Source organism: Nyctibius grandis, chromosome 4 (genome assembly GCF_013368605.1).
Source record: "Nyctibius grandis isolate bNycGra1 chromosome 4, bNycGra1.pri, whole genome shotgun sequence".
Classification (NCBI taxonomy): Eukaryota; Metazoa; Chordata; class Aves; order Nyctibiiformes; family Nyctibiidae; genus Nyctibius; species Nyctibius grandis.
In genome coordinates, this window is record NC_090661.1 from 3134064 (window position 1) to 3146759 (window position 12696).

At 41.6% G+C, this 12696-nt stretch overlaps 1 protein-coding gene across 2 annotated transcripts in view; it reads right to left on the minus strand.

Moving 5' to 3' along the window:
* Positions 1–12696, minus strand: part of ANO1 (anoctamin 1) — an 84169-nt gene that overhangs the window by 40192 nt on the left and 31281 nt on the right. For both annotated transcript variants that reach the window (XM_068398637.1, XM_068398636.1), the window contains exons 2-5: positions 8070–8248; positions 4109–4435; positions 1756–1854; positions 137–288 (exon numbers count right to left, since the gene is read on the minus strand). In XM_068398637.1, coding sequence (XP_068254738.1) covers positions 137–288; positions 1756–1854; positions 4109–4435; positions 8070–8248 — 757 coding nt within the window. The remainder of the gene's footprint in view (positions 1–136; positions 289–1755; positions 1855–4108; positions 4436–8069; positions 8249–12696) is intronic.

Below are 12696 nucleotides of genomic sequence, written 5' to 3' on the forward strand. Positions count from 1 at the left end.
TATAGAAATATTCTTTACAATAATCACTAACAGAGTGTGTTGGCATTAATTTTCCCTTGCACCTTTTGGTGCCTTAGCTGCTATCAGGAAGGCTGGAACCTGTTGACATGGACATTTACAGAAAGCTTTCACTTACAGGTGCTGTTTCTCTCTGGAGAAGGGGTAGGAGAGGCGCTTCACCGTCTGAGGTTTGTGTTCTGCTACTTTTGGCTGGATGGGCTCTGTTATTTTTTGAATTACAGAGTTAATCTTTTCCAGAAGACCATGGGTCTGATTGATCTGATACATCTGAAGGGGCAAAGAGAAAAACAGTAAAGCTGTATTCCTTTTTGGTTATCCATAAAAGAGAGAATGAACTGTAAGGAATAAACCATCAATTAAATAAATACATCAGAATAAATTATTGAGGAGTATAGCTTACCTTCTTGAAAACATTCAGAAACACACAGATGAATGGGAAAGTCAAACCAAGGCAAGCAGAGGAAGCCTAGTGCTTTTCCTCTGAACCAAACCATGGCCTGTGTTTGGCTCCAAATAATCAGGTTGGGGTGTTCAGTGGAGATATACTTGGCACTGGCTCCTGAGACACCCATTCCTCTAGCAATTACTATTTTCTTGGTGCAATGGACAAAGAAATGAAGGAGCTATGGAGCCCCTGTGTGAAACAATAGAAGTGGTCTCCACTCCCAGGGGGCTTTCCTGGGAATATTGCACAGGTTGCAGGAGTTTCCCCTCTTCCATATAAAGGAATCAAAGTATCTTGAATTGTCTACTGCAGTTCTGTAGCACTAAATGCAGGAATTGTGTTAGCAGGTCACAAAGAGGATTATAGTCTTCCCTCTCGGAGCCACAAAAACTATGTGCAGACCCAGGACAGGGCTCCCACCACAGGAAGATGCTCGGCTGGAAATAAGGCTTAAGGGGTCTGAGAGTGTTCTCAGGCATCGCTTCTCCTGGGCAATGCCTGCGGGCTTAGGTGGCCTCTTTCACACAATACCCACCCCCCTCAAATGCCCACCCTAACTTTTCTTTTGTGGCAAAGCAGCTTTAACCACAAGATCACAACAGACTTTTTTCCATCTAATTGTGCTTCTGATTAAAATCGGTGGTGAGGCAATAACGGGGATTAATAAGAAATCCAAACCAAAAGCGTGGTTTTAGTGTTGTAATAAATGACGCTGGGCTTTGAGACTGTCTCTTGCTCCATTATAGACTTCCTTCTGCAGTCTGGGACATGCACTTAGTACGTGTTTAAATATTAATCCATTTCCAAGCTGTGTTCACTGAACAGGTAGCTATCTATCACAGATGATTTAGAATCGATGAAAATATACTGTCATTTCTTTAATGATGTTTCAAATATTCTGAAAGGTAATTTATTTTGGGGTAGAGTAGTCCCAACGCCTGCAAATATGACTAATGATGTATATGAAGAGTAACTAAACCCAGTGAGGCTACTGCACACGAGTTGTTACTCTTAACGTTCATTTTTAGCAGCCTAGCGTTTTGGGTGAGAAAAAACCTCCAAAATGCACACATAAATTCCATCAATTGCAACCTCTGCTTTTAAAACACGCTGAGAGGATGAGGCATTGTACGAAATCACTCGCATTGCATACAGATAGATGTAGCAGCTGGGAATTCTTGATTTAAAAAATGCTTGTGGGAAGAAAAGTCTACATTTGTAAGGTGCTCAGAGATGAGCATATGTTTAAACTGTGCCTTCCAGAGGTAAAAAAGAAAACCAGGACTCACCTTTTTTGTGGGCATCTTGAGCTTAAGAAATTCTGCCTCTCGACACAATACATTCCACGGTGCATGTATTTTTACAAATCCAACCCCATGGATTTTAGTCTTTAAAAAAAGCAAGACAAAAGGTTACTGATGAGAGGAAATTAAGTATTTTTTCTCCTTTTGTTTCATACATATTTAAGGAACAGTCTGTTACAGTCTATTCCCACCAACACGCTAAATCTCTTTTGAGACCACTAGTTTCTAACAACAGGACAATCACTGAACACCTCTCTGTGCTGAGCTGCTGTAAAACGTGACTCAAAAATGCTATTGTCTTCCAGAACAATTACCACAAGGTTAAACAGATAAAAATTCTTTGGGAAATAAAAGCTAATGACTACGGGCACAAATACAGACTAAGCCACTTAAATTTGAAGCACAGGCACCCAGCCAAATGGTATGATTTTGTGAGTGCGTTGTAATTAATGGAGCTGAGAGAGTCCCTGCTGCCTCCTAAGAGTTGTTTAGTATCTCAGAGGACCAGAACTGCAGTAAGAAAGAAGCAGGCTCAGATACAGATGTGAATATCTACATTAAAACACATTTTAATTAGAAAAACTGCTAGGAAGAATTCAACAAAACAAAAGGGGGGAAAAAAAAAAGATAGATGTTAGTAATATTAGCAGTATGCTTGCATCCCACTAGTTCTCTGAGCTCTGTTCTAGATGGCTGGACATGGGGGGTTGCCTCTGGCACTCCCACGTACACCAGTATTTAGTCCCACGGGAATAATCATTTCAAAGCCATGGGACAACTGATACCAAACCAGCAGGCATTCTGCAAACAGAACAGAGAGAAACTTTACTGAATCTTTCTAATCGTGCTGCTGTATCGACTCCAGCAGTTACTACAATAACTAGCTTTCACGCAGCTATATTCTGCACTGGCTTTCTAGAAATGGGTTACACAGAGGGCATGAAGAACTGCCATCCTACCCATATGGCATGGCTTCCAAACCACCTTTGAATTTACTTCATCGAAGGGAGTTTAAGTGACTTAGTAAACATCATCTGTTTAAGAAACCTTTGCTCCTTTTGCAATTAGTAAGGCCTCCAACGCAACTTCATGGCATGCTTCTCAAGCCCAAGTGATTGCAGTTTTCCCCCCTCACACTGATGTGCTGGACATGGAAGCTGCTGTAAATCCCTGTGGCTTGCTTTCATCTCTATACATTCCTCATCTCGTTTGGTATCTTGTACTGAAAGGACAGCGTTCTCTCTCTTTTACAGTGTCCTGGCTTGAACCCTGAGCCCTTCTGCTGTGGGGACCTCACATCTTGCAAAGGATTTAAATGTCTATAACTTGGCACAGGCAGGCTTCCAGTTCACTACAACAACTTGCAAGTTTGACAGAAAGCAAGTCTTATTTTCACCTGGGGGACAGAGAAGTGAAAGGTTTTTTTGCATTACACCATGCAAAATACCTATTTTATTTTTACATATATATATCATTATGTACATGCCTGTAATTTGTGAATAATAGGTGGCAGATTTATTTTTTTTTTACCACTGTGATCACAGGTCTAGATGTTTAATCTCAATTTTTAGACCCTGTAAATAAAACCAGCGTAAATGTTTACCCTCTCTCACAGGAGTTTCAGGCATATTGGTTGGATCAGTTAATTGTAATAGCTGTCTTTGAAATTAATACGGCTGTGCCTATCTCTACTAATCACACACTGGCAGTACTTCACACACATCATTTTTTATATAGTCTAATGGTCTTTTAATAGAATACGCTGTTTTCAGGGTACAGGTGAAAGGCGTTACAAGCTGTACTGTTCATATCTAAGAATGGAAAGAGCAAACTGTAACACAGACCCACGCGCTCGAGCTAGAGCATGTACCAGAACCTCCTGAACAAATTTAATTCTCTTGAAGTCTATACTGAGCTATAAAAATGGCACTGTCTGTATCAGGTATTTTTCATCAGAACTGGAATTACCAGTGGATCCAAACCACAGCATACTGTAAACCCACCAAACTGGGATTAGCACTCAGAGCAATTTAAGCCTCACTTCTAGATACAGCAACGCATCAACAAGCTGTGTTGCAATAGTGGATGTGCCACGATTCCTGGCCAACAAAAGTGAGAAACTTCACCTCATTGGGGCATTTAACAACACCGCAGCCCATTCATGTGAAGTGAATTAAATCAGTGGGTGAGGATGGCGCTGCCAGAACTGAAATCAAATTCTGGAAGAGCTGAGCCTGTGTAACCTTGATCAGAGCCAGGCTCACAGGAACAGCTCAGCACCTCCCAGGATTTGACCACCAGTTATCCTTATCTTTAACCGTTTGAAATGGTTCCTTACATCCTCATCGCGTTCCAGTTCCAGACCAGCCTCCACGAGGTTCCCCTCATACTCCTCCCTGCGAAACCTCTTGTCGTCTTCGTGGTAATCCACATGAGGTTCGCTTTCCCCCATTTCCAGCTGCACCCCCTTCCCGGGAAGCGGCTGGTCCTGCTTGGTGCTTCGAGCACTTGAATCATTATGATGAACTCTCCTGGTGAGTGTCCTCCCTGCCGAGGACTTCTTGTAATGATAAACTAGGATGTAGTCTACTTTTCTCTTGCCATCTCTGAAGTAGAGTCCATATTTGCAGTCAGCATCTGGATTTTTGGACAGGGAATTTAATAACTGGAAGGAGGGAATGGGAGTGTGGAGAGAAGGAGAGAGGAGAAGAATAATGAGTACACACACCAACACAGACACCAAGATAGACTATATCCTTGTATCAAGGACTCCTTCTTGCCTGGAGCACACAATGACCTATCTCCAAACAGCATGCATAGGGCAGGAGCCCACCCATGCTACTTACTCAAAACAATTTTGCAAGTTAACACCTGCAATTTTACTGATAGCCAGCTGGGATTTTATTGGCCAGAAATAAATAGCTAAAATGACTGGGATTTAATCTAATTACCAGCACACTAGCTCGTAAGCCAGCTACTTGGTGGATTTGGTTTTCTCCTTTGGGGGTTAATCACCACTAAGATCATCTGTCCTTTTCCACCCAAGACATCTGCGTTTCAATTCTGACAAATAGATTAATACCACGTGCAAACATTTCTCACTCCTCTTATCTATCATTGCAAGTTTGTACCATCTGAGAAAGAGATCATCTTAGATACAGACTGAAGGGAGTCAGCTGGTCATGAAGCACGGCCAAAAATGCAGATGGACCGTAGCCAGGGAAGGGGGCTCACTGCTTACTGAGTTCATCACTTTTTTCCCCCACTTATAAAACCTGTGTCACTTTGCAATCTAATGGTGGCAAAGGCTTTACTCCCATCTTGAATCAACACTGTGTAAGTGTTGCAAGATGCAAGAAGTGTAAGTCTTAAAACACAATTCCATTTCCAAGCATTTATATGAAAAACTGCACAGGGTAACTGTAGGAACATACAAAAGTATAACAATTATTCATTTCTACTTCCATAGCACTTCTCATGCATAATTCACAATTCAGTCCTTGAAGACGCACAGACCATTTAAAAAAAAATGAAAATTCACTACTAACTTGCATTTGTTTTTACAAAAAATACTCATAAAAAGAGTGGTTTTTCAGGGACCAGGGACATTTTCTGGCATTTAATTTTACAGACGAACGTTAAGCCTCCACATAGGGAAGAGGGTTTGTGCTCCACATGATAGCAATTGGCCATGAGTTGCAAATCATATCAGTCAAAACCCACTGGGATGTGTACACCTCCTGCTTGTTTCATACACAAACCCATGAATGTAAGTTATTTGCAAAGAGTTGTTTCTAAGTCCAATTTTTAAATCCCACATGAAAAGAGCAACCTCTGAGCTTACTGTACAGTATATCCCAGCCAACGCAGCCAAAACTTCACTGGAACCCACCCAGTGTTACACAAATTTGCACGCTTCTCTGAACACTGCTTTGGGGAGGGCAGGTCCCAGCTACCACAACTATAAATCAATGCCTTTAAGGGACAGTCTGTTCTTCCCTTTTTGCCTCAGGGAGATTTTCATTCAGACAACAAATTCAAGCAGCAAAGCCCATCTTCCTGGGTTTGGAGGGAGGAGGAAGCGCACCGAGGGAGTAATTAGACAAGAGTAATCAGATGAGCGCATAGCCATAACACACAGCAAGGAGGACTGGTAGGCAGCGAGAAGCCCGCGATGCCAGGCAGTACGCAGAGCAGCTGTCTGCCGAGGTGGGGGTGCCTGCACAGTCAGTGCTTTCCAACGCCTGACCTGTCCATGTCTGCCCAGGGCCAGCCTGGCTGCAGGTCCCCACCTCCTCAGTCCTTCGCAGCTTTGCTCCACGCCTGCCTTGGCTATCTGTTTCCCTCTCCTTTCAGGATGCCGTCTCTCTTTTCCATTTAACCTAAACCTTTGACTCCAAATATTTAAACATATAATAAAATAATATAGCATCTGCTGCCACCATGGAGTTCCCTCTTTGTCCTACTCCTTCTGCTCCATGTCTGTCTTATTTAGCCATGACAATAACACATTCTTCAGAGCACAGGCTGCTCATGTTTGTGCCCTATCTAGATATTCCTATTTAGTTCTTAAGCGTAACTACAATATAGAAGACTATTAACTATTACTTTCTGATTGCTTCATGCTTAATGGCATACACCTGTGAATGCAGAACATGTTATTTAAAAGCAAGCTGACAGCTTGTGGCAGGTAACTCAGTTATGCAAATGTCTACAGGAACAAAATGTTAAGAAATAGTAACCAACTGGATTTTCAGGATATAACGCCTCCTCAAAGTAAACAGCTGTTGTAAACAAGATACAGGAACACTGGGATTTCTTTTAAGATAACTAATTGTATTTAATTTTTAAAGATGTGTTGATCTTATTAACTAATTAAACACCAATTTCTGAAAAACTGGGCTGAACTGATAGATGTTCAGGTAAGCACAGGGAGATAAAACAGGCAAAAGACTCAGACCCCAACCACTTCCTACCCTCGCTGGACTGACTTTATGAGGGACAGCAATTAGTTGGTCTCTTCTGGAGACTAATAAATAAAGGAAACAAGTAAGACTGAAGACTGCTCTTGAAGACGACAGCAGTGAGTGTGCCAGATGTTTCTAACTGCTTGGGGAGCTCAGGAGAGATCAGTACCTCCTGGCCACAGCTCCTCTTCTCCTGGAGCATGCCTTGGGTGGAGAAAAGTGGCACTGAAAATCCCTAGTTTCTCTGTTTCTTTGAGCCACTGCCACCACGAAGGGGACAGGTCACACTGCAGAAACTGAATGAGAGCTTCTTCCCATTTAACTTTCCTGTTGAAAAGCTGGCTCACTGATAATTTAGGAGAAGGTGCTGCACTGTGGCTACTAAAGCCTCAATAAATTTAGTAATATATGAGAATAGCTATATCCCACCACACAAGGGATACAGCCAAAAGACTCAAAAGAAGCCTGTTGGTCCTGTTTTAAAGAAAGATTATTTTAAAGATGTGGTATTAATGCTGAACGGCACTCCTAGGCCACATCCTTTCTCACAGTGCTGCTACGCTGAAATAGAGTGAGATGCCTTGACTTAGACCATGTAAGGCTCATGTCCCTTCAGTTGCAAATGAGACACAGAAAAGACATTTCAGTTTTACCACAGCAGGAGGGGTGTTTACACTGACAGAACTATTCCTCCACGCTCCATCCTAATTAAGCACAAGCAAAATGAATCAAGTATTGCTCTTTCTGGTACATCATTCTCCAGCGAGATCTGTCATATAGCCCACTCCACCTCAGCTCCTTCACCTGAATAGACTCCTTTTTATGTGTTTAAGACATAACCAACTCCTAATCCTGTTGTGTATTCATATTACTAACTTTCTTTAAAATCACTGTCAAAGAATTTCACCAAGGCACAATTAATGACACTGGAAATCTAACCTCTATTGTGTGCTACAGAATGTTAGTTTAACGTTACCTATGTTAACAAGAGCTTTCTCATGAAATTTTAGACATTTTTTTCTGTTCTACTCTATATGGGCAAAGAGATTTGAAGGTTGCCACAGCCTTATTGCCAGATTGATTACTCTGAGAACAGCCAAGCGCTTTTTATGCTACAGGTTAAACAAGGATCCCTTCCTTCCCTTCTTCACACCAAAGAACAAAGCCCACTAAATTAGTATGTACTGTGGCTGGTGGCAATCCCCCTCAGCACCTCTGAGAAAGGGAGGGAGAGGATTTCAGAGCATCCTGGGAATGGAAAGAATGAGAAATAAGCTAAGGGGTAAAGCACAGTATGCCAGTTATGACACATCTGGCAAGTCCTTTACTCACTGTACTCTCATGCTGGTCATATCCTATATCCTCAATAGCTCGGATGTTGATAATGTGGATCCCCTTCTCCTCAGCAGGTAGACAGGAGTATTTCTTGTTCACTTTCATTCCTGTCTCCTCCGGAGCCTCGTTGAGATCTTCTGGCAGAAAATCCACCCCATGAAACTCACTGTCTGCGTCTGAAAAGAAAAGGAACAATTTCATCAACACACTTTAATCCCAACACGTGCTCCTCCCAGAGCCACCCAAGCCAAAACGTATCCTGTTCCTGCCGCCTTCTGCCAATGAGCCCTTGTGCAGGGCTCCCACCCTCCCTCTGTGCCTCCCTTTCTCAGCTTTCCCACAGCCTTCTTCAGCCCTACCTAGGACTTCTCTGGAAAAAGAGGAGTGCTCAGTTAACTTTTTTTCTGCACTGCTGTCTCAGGGTGTTTACTGTATGATCACGTAGAATGATTATTGTTTTTGGCAAGAGAAGGAAAAAATGGGGGAAAAAAATAAAAATAATCTGAGAATTAGCTGGTGATGATAGGTGGCATGGTGTTTTCCCCTTTTCAGCATGCATTTTCTCCTTCAACAAGCACTTGTTCATGCTGAATAACTAAGTAGTGGGTTTCCCCTCAAGTACTTATGTACTGCATCTGATTTACTGTTCTTATTTGTCTTGAAAATCTGAGGTTTTCTCCCTCTCAACCTGACAGATATCTCTACTGTTTCCACTTAAGTATAGAGATGGGCTAAAAGATTTAATGTAAAAATTCCACTACAAACTGAGCAACCAGATAACTGATAACACACAAACTAGTGTCTGCATATGTGCATTTATGCAAGCAATAGAAGGCAAAGTTTTCCAAGATTTGATTCGACATTGAAGTAAAATACTGCAGCATTATGCTCCTTTTTTAAACCACACAGAAGTAGGATTTGCTTGTCTAAAGAGTGAAGATAAAGCAAGAGTTTTAGAATCTAGCCTTGAATGGATACTAAATTAACTCTCTCAAAAAAAACCCCAAACAACAAAAACGTGCAGAGGAGCACGCTCTAATAGCAGCTATATTACAACAGTCTGTTGCTGCAACTAGTTCAACACTGTCTCTGGAACAGATAGCAGCAGAAATTGTATAGAATTAGATCATTAGGAAAAATACTTCCCTCCTACCTAGAGCTGTCACTAAGCAAATGATGAGGTGAGGATAGATACTGCATTTTAATTAGCTATGTCTTAGCCTAAGAGCATGCTACTCCTCTTCACCAAACTACCCATCTGGATTTGGTTGAACTTCAGGGATGATGTGGAAGGAAGAGACAAGGTAAATCTAATTCCCCAACAAGTTTGCAGATGACGTGAAACTGAGGAGCATGGTTGATAAGCTGGAGGGTAAGGCTGCCACTTCAAGGGGTCTCGACAGGCTGGAAAAATGGGCTGAGAGCAAACTCATGAAACTCTACAAAGTCAAATATGAAGTCCTGCACTTGGAAAGATTAGTCTCAAGCACAAGCACAAACTGGGCATGGATCAAATAGAAAGTAGCTCTGCAGAAAAGGACCTGAGGGTCCTGGTGGACAGGTTCGAAGTGAGTGATCATCTTGAGAGGTGAAGGATAGCTGCATACTGGACTCCATTAGTAAGAAAGCAAAGACAGCAGGGCTAGAGAAGCGATTTTCTCATTTGGCACTTTCCAGACCACAGCTAGAGTGCTGTGCCCAGTTTTGGCTCCCCAGCACAAGGCGGCCATTGACGAACTTGAGCAAGTCTAGTGGAGGACCATCAAGATGGTCAGGGGACTCGAATGCACAAGGACAGGCTGAGACCCACGCTTATGCAGCCCAAAGAAGAGAAGGCAAACGGTGTCCCGTTCCTACCTTCAACTACCTACTAAGTAGGTATGGACATGGCAGAGCCAGATTCTTCTCATAGGTGCACAGCAAAAGGATGGGAGACTACAGACACAAGTTGCAACAAGGAAATTATGACCAGACATTAAAAAAAAAATGTTAATTCTTTAACAATAATGGTGATCACATGATGGGGAAAGGGCCCAGTGAAGATACAAATCTCCATCTCCTCAAGATGGTCAGAGCTCAACCACACATGGCCCCAGGCAACCTGACCCAACTTTAATATTGGGAGGGCACTGCATGAACCTGCAATCCAGGTTCTTCATGGCTACATGCAGGAGTTAGCATAGACAACAACATGCAGCAGCAGAGGAGGAAGGTGTGGCCAAAGCCTTGGCACATTTCTTGAGCTTATCTGAGGAAGAGAAATATAATTGGTATGAAAGTCATGCTTCTCTGGAATTAGTAGTCATGCTTCTCTGGAACTCGCAAATACCGTAAGTTTGTGGATCTTCAGTTCAACTCCTGGATCTGGGAAATTTGCTGCCCCAAGCAGCTCCCTACAAGCTGCCTGCTTTCCTAGGAACTGCAGTGCTCATTAACACCATCACCTTTGCATAAAATCTGGGCAGCAATTATCCTTATATATTTCATGCGCACAGCATGTGACGCCCACATCTCTGCAGATCTGTGCTGCTGTTCTTGGCTTTTTTTTTAAATTCTCAAATAGTTATCTCAGAAAAGATGCCATGCTTCCGATCTCGGGGCAGCATCCTCAAACTCAGTAAATCACTTGAATATGAATTTTTAATAGATAAAGAAGCTTTTTATGGGGTAATATAGAAATGCAGCCAAAAAAATCAGCTGTCTCATGGGAGCAACTAGCATGTTTGCCACAATTCCCTACACATGTATGCTCTTTTTTTCCCCAACATACACAGGCACAGACACACACACTCCCCGAACACAGGGGAGTTAATACAAAAGCGATCAGCTGCAGAATCCAATGTACTCAAGCTTTTCTTCTATAGCTGTAAAATACTCATATAATAATACAACAACTTTTGAAACTTCAGAAGCGTAACAACCTGTGTTTTTATTTGGAAAAATGCCTGAAACAACTTTCTAGAAACAATAGCTTAAGTGCTGTAGAAGTCCTGTCTCCTTTTTCTTCCTTTCACATACGTACTAAATAAAACCTAGTAACTTCAGCAGATTACAGAGGATATTAGAAGAGAAGTGCCTTTTACTGACTATGAATCTGAATATTTTGTATATCTCATAACAGACCTGTGAACTCAAAAGTGCTAGTTTAGAAATTACAATTAGGATAGGATATGTTTAGAGCAGGAAATCTCAAGCTTCATTGAGTCCAAACAAGCTCCCTGTGCTCTGGAGCTGCACTGCTGAGCAGCGTTTGTTAAGTTCACAGTACAGAGCAAGGAGACCTGCTCAAATGATTCAGTGCTATTGTGTAAGCCCAAGCATATATTTACATTTCTGTTTACACATCAGTAGCCTGGCAATATCGGAAAGAACAAATACTTAATGTAGGCAATGAATCATACAATTTTGATTTATTATGACTACTGGAAAAGGTGTGAAACGTGAGAACTTGACTGATACAATCTTAATTACAACAAGTTTGATTTCTGTACTTAAAGATTATGTCAGGATTTAATACTAAATAAAGCCATCCAAACCACTTTGGTAATTACCAGCGCACAGGGATTATAACTAGTTCACTTACGCTTATTTGTCAGAAGTATTCTGTTGCAGAACACAAAACATCTTTTTATATGGAATAGAGTATTTTCAAGATGTAAAAACATGAATCTCTATTTTGTGTTAATCATATTAAAGAAGGACAATAATTTAATCTCAAAATAAATTCATGTTCAGAATTATTTATGGCAAGATAGTAGATGTAATATGAAGAGCACAAAGCATATTAATGTCCTAATTCAGCTAGAGTCACATCTTAATCTCTTTGTTGGGAGCTGAAGGAGGAGAGTATTGTGAAAATTGCTAGCTTTGCTGTCTTCAAACATTGACTAACCTGCTCTCTTCTATTTACTAACCAGAAAACACTACAACAAAGACTTGGAGAAGTGCTCAACGTATTTCAACACAGCCATATAACCAATCAGCCCTTTCTCCTCTGTATCCACAGCTGATGTTGTTGAGAAACTCTTAGATTTCGAGAGAGCAGAAGTTCCTAATATTGCTGAAACGTAGACTCAGACTCACCCAATGCTTCTTTTACACTTTATTATGTATTGCTTTGTCATTTCCCAGTATTTGCTACGAGTCGCAGAACACCCAGCCAAGTATACAATATATAATGATATACTTTAAAGTCTTCCTTCCCTGTCTCAAAACATCCACATTCTGTCAGAGTGCAGAACGCTGAAAAGTGTTTGATACCAATTTCAATCCCATTCGTGAACCAGGTTTGAGAAAGTATTTGGTGAACATCAGGTGTGTATAGAACTTCTACCTTCCTTAGCACAGGTGCTGCTGGGTAGTTCCCGTATTTGCTGTTAATAACCCTGTATTTTTCATAGCCGGTATAAAAGAACCCGCTTTGAGGCAGCACTTGTGTTTAGGAACAGCTCCATAGGGTATGGGACCATACGCATACCTTAACAGCTGCCCCTTTTTTGTTAGGAGTGAGGTAACATGGGAGAGCAAGAAAAAGAAGATATAGAAACAGATGCTTGCAGCAGCTCTCAAGCTACCTTTCTGCCCTCTGTGGGAGTTCTCCTAGAGATCCTGGGATGTGGTGGAT